Source organism: Choloepus didactylus, chromosome 2 (assembly GCF_015220235.1).
Source record: "Choloepus didactylus isolate mChoDid1 chromosome 2, mChoDid1.pri, whole genome shotgun sequence".
In the NCBI taxonomy this organism is placed as follows: domain Eukaryota; kingdom Metazoa; phylum Chordata; class Mammalia; order Pilosa; family Megalonychidae; genus Choloepus; species Choloepus didactylus.
In genome coordinates, this window is record NC_051308.1 from 75745988 (window position 1) to 75763008 (window position 17021).

At 34.4% G+C, this 17021-nt stretch overlaps 1 protein-coding gene across 4 annotated transcripts in view; it reads right to left on the reverse strand.

The window, feature by feature from the left end:
* Positions 1-17021, reverse strand: part of PLA2G4A (phospholipase A2 group IVA) — a 174063-nt gene that overhangs the window by 103113 nt on the left and 53929 nt on the right. For all 4 annotated transcript variants that reach the window (XM_037825146.1, XM_037825144.1, XM_037825147.1 and 1 more), the window contains one exon: positions 12078-12159. In XM_037825146.1, coding sequence (XP_037681074.1) covers positions 12078-12159 — 82 coding nt within the window. The remainder of the gene's footprint in view (positions 1-12077; positions 12160-17021) is intronic.

The window sequence follows — 17021 nt, forward strand, 5'->3', positions numbered from 1 at the left end:
AAAAGACCTATACACAGAAAACTACAAAATATTGCTAAAAGAAATCAAGGAAGACCTAAATAAATGGAAAGACATACCATGTTCATGAATTGGAAGAATAAATACAGTTAGGATGTTAATTCTATACAAATTGATTATAGATTCAATACAATTAAAATCCCAATTAATATCCCAACACTTACTTTTCAGAAATAGAAAAAACAATCATCAAATTTAATTTGGAAGGGCAGGGTGCTCTGATTAGCTAAAAGTATCTTGAGAAAGAAAAATGAAGTGGAAGTTCTCACACTACCTGACTTTTAGACATATTACAAAGCTACACTGGTCCAAACAGCATGATACTGGCATAAAGACAGTTGTACTGACCAGTGGAATAAAATTGAGTGTTCAGAAGTGGACCCTATCATCTACAGACAATTGATCTTTGATAAGGCAGTCAAGTTGACTCAACTGAGACAGAGCAGCCTCTTCAACAATAGTGCTTGAAGAACTGGATATCCATATCCAAAAGAATGAAAGAAGACCCCTATCACACACCTTATACAAAAATTCACTTAAAAGGGATCAAAGACCTAAACATTAGAGTTAAGACCACAATATTTTTAGAAGAAAATGTAGGGAAATATCTTAAAAATCTTGTGATAGGAGGTGGGTTTCCTAGACCTTACACCCAAAGTGTGAGCAATGAAAGAAGACATAGATAAACGGGATTTCCTCAAAATTGAATACTTTTGTGCTTCAAAGGACTCAGCCAAAAAAGTAAAAAGGCAGCCTACGCAATGGAGACAATATTTGGAAATACATATAAGAGTTTAATATTCAGAATATATAAAGAGATCCTACAACTCAACAACAAAAACAAACAACCCAACTAAAAAATGTGCAAAAGACATGGACAGACACTTTTCCAAAGAGGAAATACAAATGGTTCAAAAACATATGAAAAGATGCACAACTTCACTAGCTATTAGGGAAATGCAAATCAAAACTACAATGAGATACCATCTCACACCTATTAGAATGGCCATTACAAAAAAAACCCCAGAAAACTACTACTGCTGGAGAGGATGTGGGGCAATGGGTATACTCTCATCCTTTTTGGGAATGTAGAATGGTGCAACCACTCTGGAAGGCAGTTTAGCATTTCCTCAGGAAGTTATGTACAAAATTACCATATGATCCATTACTAGGTTTATACCTGGATGAACTGAAAGCAGAGACACAAATGGACATTTGCACACCAATGTTTATAGCAGCATTATTCATGATTGCCAAGAGACAGAAACAGTCCAAATGCCCATCAACAGATGAGTGGATAAGCAAACTGTGGTATATACATACAATGGAATATTACACAGCTGTAAGACAGAATAAAGTAATGATGCATGCAACAACATGAATGAACCTTGAGGACATCATGTTGAGTGAAATAAGCCAGAAACAAAAGGACGAATACTGTATGGTCTCACTAATGTAAACTAACTATAATGAGCAAATGAAGAGAGTTAAAGTTGAGAACACAGGTTATCAGGAGATAGAAAGTGGGTAGAGATTGGGCATATGATGCTAAAGGAGTATGGAATGTTCAACAGGATTGATTGTAAAGATCCAAAAATGGATAGCACAATACTATATGATGGCAGCACAACATTCAGAGTAGAAAGAACAAAGCTGAGTGTCAGCATGGTTGAAAAAGGAAGACTAGGGGCTTGTATGACACCAGAAGGAAAGACAGATGATAAAAACTGGGACTGTATAATGTAGTGAAACCTAGAGTGGACAATGATGGTGATTAAATGTACACATACAAGAAATTTTTTACTAGTACTGTTCTTTCATTAATTGTAACAAAGGCAATATACCAAAGGTGAATATCAATAAGAGGAGGATATAAGGGAGTGATATGCAATTCCTGATGTTATTGTTTCTCCTTTGCTTTTTTTTTTTTTTCTTTTCTTTTCTCCACTTCTTCTTTCCTTGTGGAAGAAATGGAATTGCTCTCATACAGACTGTGGTAGTAAATGCTTAACTATGTGATTATACCAGGAACCACTGATAGTACACTTAGAATGGATTGTGTGGTGTATGAATAAAACTGTTAAAAAATAAACAGAAGGATACAAGTGCTGGAGAAGATGTGGACAGAGATATATACCCAATCACAATGGATAAGGAATAGAATGGTGCAACCCCTCTGGAGGGCAGTGTAGTGGTTCCACAGGAAGCTATGTATAGGGTTGTCACATGATCCTGCAACCCTGTTATTAGATAAAGACTTGTAAGAACTGATAGCAGAGACATGCATAGGCGTTTGCAATGGGTGTTTATGACAGCAGTATTCACAATTTGCAATCGATGGAGGTTGCCTAAGGTACATCAATTGATGAACAGAAGAGTGAACTGTGTTGTATACATACCGCAGAATACTAAGCAGCTTCAGGAAGGAATGAAGTCCTGTGGCATGCAACTAGGTGAATGAACTTCGAGGACATTACGTTGAGTGAAATAAGCCAGAAACAAAAGGATAAATATTCTAAGGCCTCACTGACATAAATTAACTATAATGAACCAACTTTGAAAACTGAATTCAAGAGCATATGTTATCAGGGGATAGAAAGTGGGCAGAGATTGGGCAATCAATGATTAAGGAGTACAGAATGCTAAAATAAGGCTACTGTAAAGATCCTAAATTGTAAGCTTTTACAGCAGTCACATCTATTCCTGAGTTTTAACCATTATTTCTAAATTCAGAGATGCTATTCTCTTTGTGCATAACCTAGTAGTTCTGTGGGACATTAGGTATCTGTGTGACACCTGAAACTCAGAGTTAGAGTTCTGCAGTTCTGAAAGTCAGCATTACTTCATACAATAACTGTTAAAGAAACTGAAAAAGAGATCAGACCAATTAGAGACATGAACGAATTTGACCTATTTAGGACTAAGGTAAGTCAGAATGCAAGACAAAGGATGATACTATCTGTATTTTAAAATTTCAACTTCTGTGTGACACCAAAGGAAGAGATGTTTCTTCAGTCTAAAATTTAAATTTTCTGTAGCACACTATTTAATTTAACCCACCCGGCCACTTTACTTAAACAACCTAATTTCATGGAACTTAGAATAGGGAATGAGATTTTAGTATTCTGTACAGGTTAATGTAATACCTGGATATATTCCAGAGTATTTGGGGAAGAAAATAAAAAGTATTTGCAAATTCCCTCTGAGTAACTGGAGGAAAATATGGAACTATTAAATTTCTCCACCTGAGGAATTCCTGATATTCTCACAAGCTTTAGGGACTCCCAATTTAATAAACCAAGCCCTCAATCTTGAGTCTTGACTTTATGAAACTTATTTCTGCAATGGTGAAGCTTGGCCTGCTTGAAATTATGCCTATGAATCATCCCTAGAGGGCCTCTTTTGTTGCTCAGATGTGGCCTCTCTTTAAGCCAACTCTGCAAATACTCACTACCCTCCCCCCTATGTGGGATATGACTCCTAGGGATATAAGTCTCCCTAGCAATGTGGGATTGAGAAAGGCTTCTTGACCAAAAGGAGGAAAAGAAATGGAAAAAATTAATGTTTTGGTGGCTAAGAGATTTCAAATAGAGTCTAGGGGTCATTCTGGAAGTTTCTCTTTTGCAAGCTTTAGCCAGATATTGCGAACTACCACAGTATGTCAAGCCCCAACCAAAAGAATTCCTGAAAACCCTAGGAAGTGCTCTGAGCTCGATCTAAGTCTCCATAAAAGTTTTTCTTAGTAAGGTTATTTTTTTTTCAGAAACTTAAAGCCTCCAGATTGATCCCATGCCAGATAAGCCCTGAAACCCAGAGGTACCAGTCTCCCCAAGAACATCAAGCAGTTCCATTCCTCTACCCCATAAGGTCAACACCCCTTTCCAGCATGAAGACATTAAAATGGTCAATGCCCAGATATCCTTGAAGACTAAGAGAATGATCAAATGAGAAGGAGGAGGTATAACTGAGAAATTATGATTTAATAAATGACTGTGACTACTGACTTAATATATAGATATTTCTTTTTAGGGTCTAGTGTTTTAGAAGAGACAGAAAGAAATACCTGAAGTTGCTGAACAGCAATCCAGTAGCTCTGATCTTTGATAATGATTTTATAACTACATAGCAAAAAAAAAAAAAAAAAAAAAAAAAAAAAAAAATTAGAAAAAAAGTCAATTGCCTGTGCTTGTATGGATCTACTTCTGGAAGTGTTATTCTGTTCCACTGATCTCTCTTTGAAAATACTACCCTCCCTTAGTTAACCTACCTCTACTGTAAGTCTTAAAATTGGGTAGAGTGCAATACTAGTGGTCAATAAGGGGGGCAGGGAGTAAGGGTTATGGGATGTGTAGGGTGTTCTTGTTTCTTTTTATTTCTTTTTCTGGAGTAATGCAAATGTTCTAAAAATGATCATGGAATGTATGAACAATTATGTGATGATATTGTAAACCACTGATTGTGTACTTTGGAGGGATTGTATGGGTTGTAAATATATCTCAATAAAATTACATTTTTAAAAAAACTATAAAAAAGTATAACTATTACCCTCACTTAACAGTTGAGAAAATTGAGACATAGAAGTTAAGTCACTTGCCCAAATTCACATGTTTAGTAGGCAGCAGAAGGAAGCTATGAACACTAGCAAGCTAATTCTAGAGTCTCCACACTAACCACAAAGTTATGCTTCCTCTCCAGGATGAAAAAGGCACTCAACAAAGTAATCCACCATAATTATTGTGTTTATATATCTTTTGTATTTCTTCAAAAGACTGAATCAGTACTAAGTTCCTAGCAGATGCTCAGCATTTATTGATGAGGAGATTAATAATTGGGCTTTATTGGAATAATAAATAAATATATTATTATATATATTTATATATATTAATATAAATGAATTATATCTCCTTAATATTACTCCTTAACATTTCATTTACAGTTAAAATTTCAAAGCTATTTAATTTTGCCATAATACATTGGCAAACTGGATTACCACTATATATCAAACTAAAAATAGTTAGTTGATTACCATTATATATCAACTAAAAATAATTTTGCCTAGAATCAAATATTTCATAAAAACATATCTATATGGCAAGTGAGGAGTAAGAATGGAAAAGTACTTCCAATTGGCTGATAAAATTTACAAAGACCCTTAGACTGTACTTCAGCTAACTTTAACTAGTCATTTGAATCTCCATATTACATAATGTTTAAAGAAATATTTTAAAATATTAAAATCTAAAGATAATATGTATGGTAAATGTTTTCACATAAATGCTTAAACTTTTAAAGCAGGCATTCTTTCTGACATAAAAAGTTTTAAGAACATTCTTTTCTTTGGAAGTTGAAGGAGTATTTAACTTTTTAAAATTTAATTTCATTAACTATGAATCATGACTTTTCAATACAGAAGTGGCTAACAGTTTTTGGCAAAGACAACTTAGCATATGAATAAAGGCTGCATATCACTCAGCTTTAAAAAAATTTAATTAAGATTCCCCTTCACTTAATAGAATAGTAACATGTTAAAGTATATTTTTTAAAAAGGTGAAAAGTATTTTAAGATGAAGTTTGAGTATGAGACATATGTGATAATGAACTAAATGAGTAAAATCCATCACTGAGTCACTGATAGGTCCTGGAAAAAAAATACAGAACATAGGGATTTTGTCCCAGTTCATACTGGTAATGTACTACTCATTTTGATAGGATCATACTTTTTCACAGAAACACTGCTGCCAAATAATACTGGAATATAGCTTTGTTTATCTCACTGAAGAAATGAAGTGAAAATCTACCCAAGGATCATTATGTCACAGATATATCATAAAAGATTATTTTTCACTATATTCATCACTCCTAAAACACACAAATACATACATACATACACACACACACACAAAAAAAAAAAAAAACATTTAATGAAATTTAAATAGAGGGGAAAAGGACTAAATATACTTATAAAACCATTTGACAACTTAATAAACTACCTGACATTCTAAATGAATAAAGGACAGTAGTGCCTTCCTAACACATTATATTTCTCTACCAGATGGAAAAAACAAAATAAGATATGTGAGAGAGATATGTGTTATGGAACACGTTACTCATCTATAAATTATCTTCCATGAGAAAACCATTAGGAGATAATTCCCTTATAATTAGAATTTTAAAAATCTTGGGTGGATCCTGAAAAACATTCCAAAAACATTAGTAAACCAAAACTCATATTCAGTAGTAACTTGATTAGTAAACCAAAACTCATGATCAAAAATAACCTGAAGACTGAAAGTAGAGAAATATTTCATTCAGAAGAGATAAACTTTAGGGTTACCAGGTAGCTGTTATAGGCCAAGAGCAGTGACATTTAAATGAATAATAATTGAAACTCCATAATTCATCAATGAAAACATTGATTAAATTACTTCAAGGGTGTTATAAAGTTTTCTGTACATTGGACTTCAGAAAAATTCTTCAAGGATCCCTACTAGAAGTCACATGATCTAAGAGAAATTAAAAGTGTTTCCTCTTTTTTGAATCACTCCATTTCTGTAGTTATATTCCTGACAACATGTGAAAGGCAACCATTTATATTTCCCTTCGGGAGATCAACCATGCGTTAAATAACAATAAGCGTTTATCTAAACTTCATGCAGTCAACACACATTACACCACAAGATACTATATCGCAAGCAAAGCTCTTTCAAAATACTGCAATGATAAAAGAAAAGCATCTAGAGTTACACAGCCTAGGTTTTTAGATGTGTCCCAAATATCATGCAATCACAAATTAGTAAATTGAGGGAGCATAAACCACATTAAAATATTTATGAAAGTTATCTTTGAGAGTATGAAGGAAGGAGTATATTTGCAATGTGTGTGTATATTGCATACATTTGATAATTTGACTTTAAGCAAGCACTGTGACCTTTTGAACAATAAAAAGATATGCCCTTCCATTTTCATTGCTTGCAATCTGGTGTGATCTTGATTGCAGTATAAGAGTGCTAATGGTGTGACCATGTGATTGTGAAATCCATGTGGCTCACACTCCCTTTATTCAATGTATGGACAGATGAGTATAAAGATGAGGACAAAAATTAAATAAATAATAGGGAAGGATGGGGAGGATGTGATGTTTCAGGTGTTCTTTGTTACTTTTATTCTTTTCCTTATTTTTATTTTTTTGAAGTAATGTAAATTCAAAAATTGATTTTGGTGTTGAATGCACAACTATATGATGGTACGTGACAACTCATTGTACACTTTGGATGACTGTATGGTATGTGAATATATCTCAATAAAATTGAATAAAAAAAAAGAGTGCCAAGGGATTCAGAATTTAAGAAGGTTCTTGTGGTTAAAGTTTAAGGTATTTTTGTTTATTTCTCTCATTCTCTCATTTTTCTCTATAATAAAATATGGAGTCATGTAATTCAGCATCCTTAAGGAATTTAGAAAATAACATGTTCATGACTATTTCATTTTAAAAAGAAAAACAGCAAAACACACACACACACACACACACACACACACACACACACACACACAAACCTAAGAATCCTTGTACCATTTCAGAATAGTCAAAGTCTTTGCTTTGTTCATAAGCCTTGTCGATCTATGTGTAAACAAACATAAAATAGAAGAAATTGCCTAGGATTCTGCCTCCCAAGATGTGGCCCTTGGATCAGCAGCATCTGTATCACTTGAAAGTTTGTGAGAAATGCAGAATCTCTTCCCCAAACCAACTGAATCAGAATCTGCATTTTGAGCAAGACCCCCAGGTGATTCACATCATCATTCAAGTTTGAGAAGCACTGTTTGGGAAGATTAGGGCAGCCTGCAAATGGCATAGCCATTTGAAAATTAGGAACTTGATACAGGTCTTGCTATGAGTTTATCTGAAATAATATAATTCACTCACAGACACAGTCCTTATAAAAACTAATTTTAAAAAAATGTTTAAAATTCTTAAGAAAACCTGAAAAGAGTACCGTAAGACAGTAATCAACACAATCCTATAAAAGTTGGCTTAAATAAAATGAGCTCAATCCTCCCAAAGATTTTTATCTTTTCTTAAAGTTTAAATGTAGACGATACGCTCTGCTATCTGCTAGACACTTAAGAAAAGTTAGTTCCGTCTGCAATTTTACAATTTTCTTTAGATGCCCTAATGTTTATGATGCTAATTCTTTAATAGAGAAAGAGTTCAGTGTCCAAAAAGGACCTGATAATAAAAGACTCCTCAGTCCATACCCTTAATTAGGATATTAAAATATCTAATATTTGTACTGTATTTTATAGTTTAAAAACACTATACCATTCATTATCTGATTTCATCTTAGGAAAGGATACATGACTCATCTAATTCTGAATTCTGATGCTAGCTTCCATTATCACACACCATCTGTGTTTTCCCCAACACTTAAAAAGGAGCAGAAACCCACTGAGGGAGCTACTGTATTTGTGCCAGCTATTTCATTTGGTTTTAAATAAGGTTTATGGCCAGGGTATGTTCCATTTCCTACATGCTCAAAATCAAACTCTATTACCAGTGAAATTTTACTATCACTGGAGGTCATTTTCAAAAACACATAGCTTCTGTTAGAAGACAAGAGGGGCAATACATCCACCCAACACTTCTAAAGAGATGCTAACTCAATGCTCACATGCTCACATGCTGCCTGCTTTATGTCAGAGATACTACCACTTCCTGTAGTTTCAAAAGTGAGAATTATATTAATATTGCCAAATTAACATAAACTACTTATTTTAGAAATAAGAATGTGTCAGTGCCTCTGAATCAAGTGTGAATTTGAACTTCAAACTGCCTCTTCATATGAACTGTGAGAAGCCTGCATAGAAAGGTTGGCACTGGGGCTCTGAGCATCAGTGATGTATTTGAGCCATTTAGAGATTAGCAACCACGTCAGTGAAGGGACTGGCAGGTACCTGTTATCTTGGCTGCCCGTGAAAACAAAGAAATGAGTGAGCCACTATGAGAGCTGAGATATCAGCTCTCAGCTCATTTGTCAGACATATGCTCATTACATGTGAGCTGACAATATCAGCTCTGGACCCCCAAAAGATAGTACATTGAGCGTTTCCGATTTATTGTCCAGTTTTAACAATGCAGAACAGAAATTTTTAAATGTAGTTACCTAGTATATAATGATTTATCAAGGGAAAAAATTTAAAAATAGATAAAATTTTAGGATTATCCAGGAAAAAAAAAAAAAAAACAGATACATTTTACCAGGGATTAGATACTTCTTGATTTGTGTGGCACATTTCACACAATGTACTTGTTACTCTTTAAAGAGCCCCCGCACACATAGGTAAAGCAGAAAAACCCAACAGTAACATGCCATTCTTCCTTATCAACATGTAAAACTTTATGGAAATTTATCTTTTTAAATAAATGCAGACTCTATAAATAACAGAAGCTGGTATAGAGCACTGTTATCCTGGTCTTCAGAGATCTTAAGGACACTTTTTATAGTTCTATTCTTGTCTGTCTTCAAAGAATTCCTATATACAAACATCCCAAATTCAGCTTAATTGGTAATTTGTATCGATCATGCTCATCAAGCAATTTCATCAAAACTTCTCTAAGAAAAACGACAGCTAACATCTACACCTTTTCCCACAATAACCTCCTACCACTTCTCAAAAATAAACAGCATTTGGCACTATATATTATCCCTTCACTTTTTCATATTAACCTGATCATTAAATCCAATTCTCTAACACTCTTTTGTTCTTTCTTTTGGTCACTTCCTGACTTCCTACAAACTCATTAAGGAGGCACGAGGGGTTGACAACTCCCACCCTCCCCGCAAATTACATAAAAACTCAAACAAAAATAAATCACAACACATATACTGAATAAAATTTTTAATAGAATGCCATAACACTGTCCTTTCCCATACCCTGATTACTCTCCAGTGGCTATTTCTTCCTTGGGTTCTTCACTTTAAAAAGTTGCTTCAAGGGATCAGTGTTGCATATACTGTGGGGCTTCAAAATGTACCTGTTCTCTGTTTCATGAGAAGAATGGAGATCTAATGTTCGTTTTTGAGTATTGTTATTGCTGTCAATTCAAACAGGTTAAAAATGACACTTGCAGCATTACTCTTCTTCCCTGTCCTACGTGAAATAAGCAACCACTGCCAAACGTCTGGGGCCTATGGTGGAAGTCACTAAGAAATCCGATCCATACCAGCCAAATGAGTCGCACAGAGTATAAAGTTTGAACTGCTTCTGAATTCATCTTAAGCATAACCCCATTCATGGTCTCTACATAACACAGTTCTGCACTAATAGAAAAGGGTTGCTGCTGCTTTGAATAAGAGAATGTAACTATATTTTTAAAGGCAAATTAGGTCTGTCATTTGCATATCTGGCAAGTTACCAATGCAACCTTTAGCTGAATTTAGATTGCCTTTTCCAATTTCTTCAGTTGTAATTCCTCTGCCTTTTCCTTCAGGTCACCAAGAGTACGGGTCTTTATTATGCAGCTTCTAATTTGACTTCTCTTTCATGGAGTCTTTCTCAAGGGCACTCTCATTTAAAATGATGAAAATGCAAAGAATTGTGAAAAGCAAAATAAAAATAACTTAAGAAAATATTGGCAAAGGAGTGAGTAGATGAGTTAGAGTGAAGTGTGAGATAAGATTTAGAACATAACTCTCCTGATCTGGACTAGATTTAAAGAACTTGACATTGCTCCCCTCATGAAAATCCCTGCTCACCCAAAGAGCTTGCCATTAGGTTCTACGTCTCCTTCTCCTCCTTGGTTCTGACTTTTTACCAACTTCTGTATTCTCTTCTTCATTTACTGAAGGCTTGGATACAGAACTCACATTCTTTCTTTTGTTAGTATTTAACAACTTCTCTATTCACTATTGGCCCCTTTTCATTGTCATTTCAAAAAACTGAAGTCCCTCCCATTCTAAAGAAAAAATGTATCCTATGTTCTTCTCCAATATATCTAACACACTATGGCCAAAACAATTCTATTTTAACTGAACATTCAATCACATGACTTGCCTAAATTAAATTCCATCAAATTCTTCTCATTACTTTTACGATAATATCTCAGTCCTGACTTGCCATCCTAGTGCTTGTCATCTTAGTCCCTGCCTATCCCTCCAGCACATGCTTTTGCTCTCTCTTCTCTAGTGGCACCGGAGTTTTTTTTTTTTTTTTTTTTTTTTAGTTTCTCAAAGGCACACTACTTTCCCCTTGCCTTTGAACATTCTGTTTTCTCTGCCTGGGACTTCTCCCTGTGTTCATCACAAAGATTCCTTCAAGGACCAGTTTAAATATCACTTCAAAGATAAGCCTGCTCTTTTTCATAGAATGATAAACAGCAATCTTCATTCTTTCTCCAAAACCTGTCCTGAGGGTCAAATTGCCATATTTTTGCAGTAATCTAAAACTTTACCAAATTCGTAAGCACAATACTTATCTTTCTCTGTAAGCCCCCACCCCTCTACCTCCCCCAACACCCCCCCACCTCCATGACCCACAGACATTTTGAGTGGTAAACAGAAAAATTGTTTTCAGAAGCATGGGTAAAGATACCGCTAATGAGTTAATTTAACATTATCCTCAGGCAGTAGTTCACATCATTTCAAGCTGTCTTACACCAGTTTCCATAAATATCTCATACATAATAAACACACTGAAAGACGTAAGAGCTAGAAAAACAGCATTTTTTAAATCCTATAGATATATTACCTCACAGAAACAGCTTGTTTGAAGTCTTGTCTCAACACTCTTTCCAAATAGAATTTTTTGAATGCCAAAGCTCTGTATGTCACAAGACAGTATGACAGTCATTTTGTCTGCCTCCAAGTGCTCTAAATGCTATTCTGACAGATAAAACACCATCAGAGAACTGTTCAAAATGTTAACATTCAAAGATCTAGACAAAGGTAACAACAATTGAAGAACAGAAAGCCATTGGCCTGTCAAGGAACTCAAGCAGCCAAAGCATGTAACACAGCTACACATTTTAAACTACAAAGCAAATAAACAAACAAAGCACTTACGCATGTCACCAAAGGCCCCCTTTGTCACTTTGGTGGCACATAACACCACTACTGTGAACTTGTGGGAATACTGGTGCTCCACCTGGAAGTAAAATGACAGTAAATTAGAAATAAGCTTCCAATATAGATTCTGAACAAATTATTCTCATTGTTTTCCTTGAGACCAATTAAAAATATTCTAGTTGAAAATAAGCTAAAGTACATACCAGAAACATTCCTTGATCCTAAGGCTGGTCCTTTCTGGAGTACTAACTCTCTCCCACCACAGAATTATTGACTAGTTTGGATCATGCTTTAAAATGTCACTACAGCTTGACTCTCAGCACTCTTTTGCTGTCAGGATTACCAGGAGCTTAGGAAAAAATGTAAATCAGGACAGCAGGTCTTCCAGAGCACAATCAGGCTTTGTACAGGTTGACTAGGAAGCCCTGGTGTGGAAAAGTGAAGTCAGAGCAAGGTGTCTGCATTATTTGAGCTTGTTTGTTTTTGTTGCTGCTGTTCAATCAATCAACGGATCCAACGAGTCTTTTTTTTTTCTCTGTAAGACTTTCTAGGATGGTTTTCAAAATCCACCAGATAAGAAACAAGGCAATAACAAATAAACTTCTTATACTTAGACTTAATGCATGCTATAAACCATCTGTAAAAATGTGAAGCTTTTACAGAAAAAAATTGTAAAAAAAAAAAACATTACAGATTCACGACGACAGTAGTGGAATGCAAGGGCAAAAGTTAGACGACACTAAATAGAATCTGAGGAAAACACTATGATAGAGTAATTTTCATTCATATTTATAAATAGTATATAGAAGAAGCAAAGTCAAGGACAATGAGTCTATCTTGTTTAAAAAGGCACAGAAATATGTAAAATCTTTCAAGATGACTCATTTTATTTTCCAAGAGGAATATCTCCTGCATTTAGAATTCTGAGTACCAAGAATTTTATTCTACATAAATGAAATGATAAATAAAACACAGCTTAAAAAAAAGAAAAAGGTATAATTGCTTTGCACTACAGCTGAAAATCACACATGTATCCTCACCACAGCCCCCAAAAAAGTATGTTCACATGTAATGATACTGATTTCAAATAATTGCTATCTAACACCACAATCTTCACAAGTTTTAGCCACTGGATAACAGGTTTGCTTTGTAAACCTCATAAATTTTTGTGCATTAAATATGCTTGGTTAAAAATACACCACATATAAATAATGGGCCAGGCTGTCAGGGATGCAAAACTACATTGAATATTTAGGTTAATCATCAACTCTTATAAGTCATTGAGGTAATTCATAATGCACTAAAGCTTCAAAATACACCTGGGTCCTAAAGACAATGAGCAAGTGCCCTAAAAAACTCATACTAGGGATGAGCTTTCTTCACTGGAGAGACCGTCTCCATAATTATTATTATATATAATGAGCCAGCCCTCCCCAAATCATCTAGATTTTTATCTTTTTACCTAGCTGCTAGAACTTCTAATAACCACATGAGTTTGGGAATGTCTAAACATTCCCTTGAAACATATAAATTACTAACGATGCTATTATCTATTATTTGTCATTTGATTTTTGAAATTGCTACAAATACTTTCATATTTCAAATGATTATACTTAATAACATGGAAAAAGAGATATTATTATAAGGACTCATTAGTACAGTCCATGTTATACATTCTACTAGATGATAATTCTACTTTAATCTTCCCAACTTCATAAAATAGGTGGTCTTATTATTTACATTTATAGGTGAGTAAAGTGAGGGGTTAGGGAATTTTTCAGCACCACACAGACAGAAATGGTAAGCTTGGTTAGAATCCAAACTTGCTGTCCGCAATGCCTTTTCTCTTCTTACATTCCTTTACTTTTACAGAGAATAATAATATGAATACCAATATCCTTAATAATAATAAAAGCTATTTCCCTTTATTAACTTAAAGGAGGTTAACTTAAAGACAGTTACAATCTAGTCTATTTAAAATACCTGTGGTTGACGTAAAATCCCTGGGTTATTCCCTCTATCCCTTTCAGCTCTCTTTATTTTCCACTTTTAATTCCATTAGCCTCGATTACATCTTCTTAATTATAAATGAAGTACTTGCACACTAGTCACCAGAAATAAGGAGCAAGTTTACTACTGTTTTTTTTTTTTAAGTTAATTTTGGATACATCAGATAATCTGTAGATTATTTTCAAAATAGGGGTGTAAAAATATGTAGCCACCTCTTTCTAGGAGTTGGAAGTATTAACAGAAGAATATCTACAAAGTAAGTACAAAGTATTAGAGAAAGGTGTCCAGATTCAGTCAGTGATTATTCAAATAGTCTTTTGAGAATGTTTTGCCATGTTTCCTGGGGCCAATAACGTGTAATTTCAAACTAGTCTGGACTGGGCTATGTTCCGACTTGGATAGGAGACTTTTGGATATGTGTTAGGAATGGTGCCAGAGGAAATGATATTGAATTCACAACAACTGTTCTCCAGGGGAAACTAACAACTCAGCACAATGCTAGTTGGTAGTAGGCAAATAGAAATGCCACATTTCAATTGAGATTCAAATCCCACTGATTTAGTCACCAAGATATTCTTAAGAGCGTTAAGCCTTGCCTTCAGGTCTTGGATTGCCTCACTTTAAGTGTCTTCCTATATCCATATTCTTTTCCATAGTGAAAATAAAGACCCTTTTTCTTTCCACAATCACAATTTCCCACTCATTCAGAAAATAGCGACGGTATAAGATGCATTCTGTAGAATTATACTGACATTCGTAACTAAGGGAATTGGGCATGAAAAAAAAAACAAATTTTGCCAATTCAATTTGTGATTTTCCTGATCTGTTTAGAACTTTACTGTTAAAAGACAAGAAACTAATAAACACTCAATCATAATAAGATGGAAGTGAAGGTACATTCTGGGTGCTAATATATTTTTTCTCTATTCAACTCACTGCCCAACTTTCACCCAAATTAGAGCTAAAAACAGTGTGATTAAGACTACAGAATCTCATTACTGAACTGAAAGACTGTGATCATCGCAATCAGCAACAGGCAACTTGAAAAAGATCTCAGAAATGTTTAAAGAAAATTTGTTGCATTGTTATTCAAGAATCATGGTACTTCTTTTGATAAGAAACAGTTTCAGTTACACTTCCTGTTGTGGAGTTTCATTCTAATACAATTTAAGGGCATTGGTATTGTGTTATTTTCCTAAATTTTTCTAAAAATAATCAGCATTATATAATTACAGTCTGTAATGCTATTTACACTTGCTTTAAGAATTTCAGTCATGGGTTATCTATGTGCACAAACTGTCCCAATGCCCAAAACATTTGATTTATAAAAGGAATTTGCTAGCTGTAGCAGAAATCATAAACAAACACACACAAACACGCATACACACACACACCCCCCATAATCAAGAATAGGAGTTGAGATTCTTCTCCCTCACAAACAAGAAACTTGCTGTTTGCACAATAAGTAAATACATAGAAATGTAAAACATGAAATTAAATATTAAGTACATTTTTCATTTCAGTAAGAAGTTTTTAAGTCCCTTTTTAATCAAGATTAAAGGGATTGTTCTAGCAGTGGACCCACTGCAAGAAAATATTTGATTATGATAGCTTGGGTCTAAAATACTCATTTAATGATATATTCTCCATGAAGTTACAGTGACTATCATCATTTCAAGATACCTTAAATGAAACAATCATCCATGAGCCAATCACCCAAGGGCTATTGTGAATAATGTTGCTATAAACATTGGTATAAGAGCATCTGTTTGAGTTCCTGCTTTCAATTTTTTGGGGTATACACTGAAGACTGGAATTGCCAGGTCATATGAGAATTCTATGTTTAACTTTTTGAGGAACCACTAAACTGTTTTCCACAGCAGCTGAACCATTTTACATTTCTACCAGCAATGCACAAGGGTTACTATTTCTTCACATCCTCGTTATTTTCTGTTTTGCTTTGTTTTTTTTAATAATAGCCAACTTAGTGGGTATGAAGTGGTATCTCATTGTGGTTTTGATGTGCATTTCCCTAAATTATCCAAGTTTTTTGTTACGTAAATTATAATAGCAATAAAGATTCTAGTTCAAAGGTAATTAAGTAGGCATAGCATCAGGAGCCTGTGTAGCTGGTTCATTTTCCCCACCTTTTCTACATACTAATAATGTTCTACATTGACTGTGAGCACTATCTATTTTTTAATCATACTTTTTACTGTAGAATATAACATATATACATAGAAGTGATCAATTTCCAAGTGAAATTTAACAAGTAGTTAGAGAAAAAAAATTTAAAAGGAGCTGGACAGAAGATAAAATTCTCTCTGAAAAATTATTTGTACATTCAGTTTTTGAAATATAAGGTCCAGCATAAAACCAAAGATAATTAGAAGCATGAGGCAACATGAAACCCAGACTAAGAAACAATATAATTAACAGGAACAAAAACAGACCCATACCATAAACCCATTAAACCATACTTACAGTGTTCAAAGAGATAGAAGCCAAGCCTAAAGACCACATGGAGCTGAACTATAAACATGGCGGACAAGATTTGAAAATGAGCCCAAATAGAAATTCTAGAACTGAAAGGTGAACTTGGTGGCCTAGAAAGAAATGTTTCGGGATCTAAGCTCCATGGTAAAGAAGCAGAAACACAAGCATTACTTGAAAGGCATGCACTTTTGCCTCAGATGAGAGGCTGTGGAAGGGCAGGCATAGCTGATACCAGGACAAAGTTAGAACCTTATTGCTAACCTCCCTCTTCCTCAATTTTCCAGAATCTGTTCATGACCACAAAAATATACTCTTTCCCAGAAGAAAACTGATTATTAATTTGTGCACAGTGCTTGCTTTTGTGCACAATGCTTGCTTTTGTAATAATATTTTTGTCATGTTCATATTTCTGATTTCGTAGTAGTGCTATCTCTC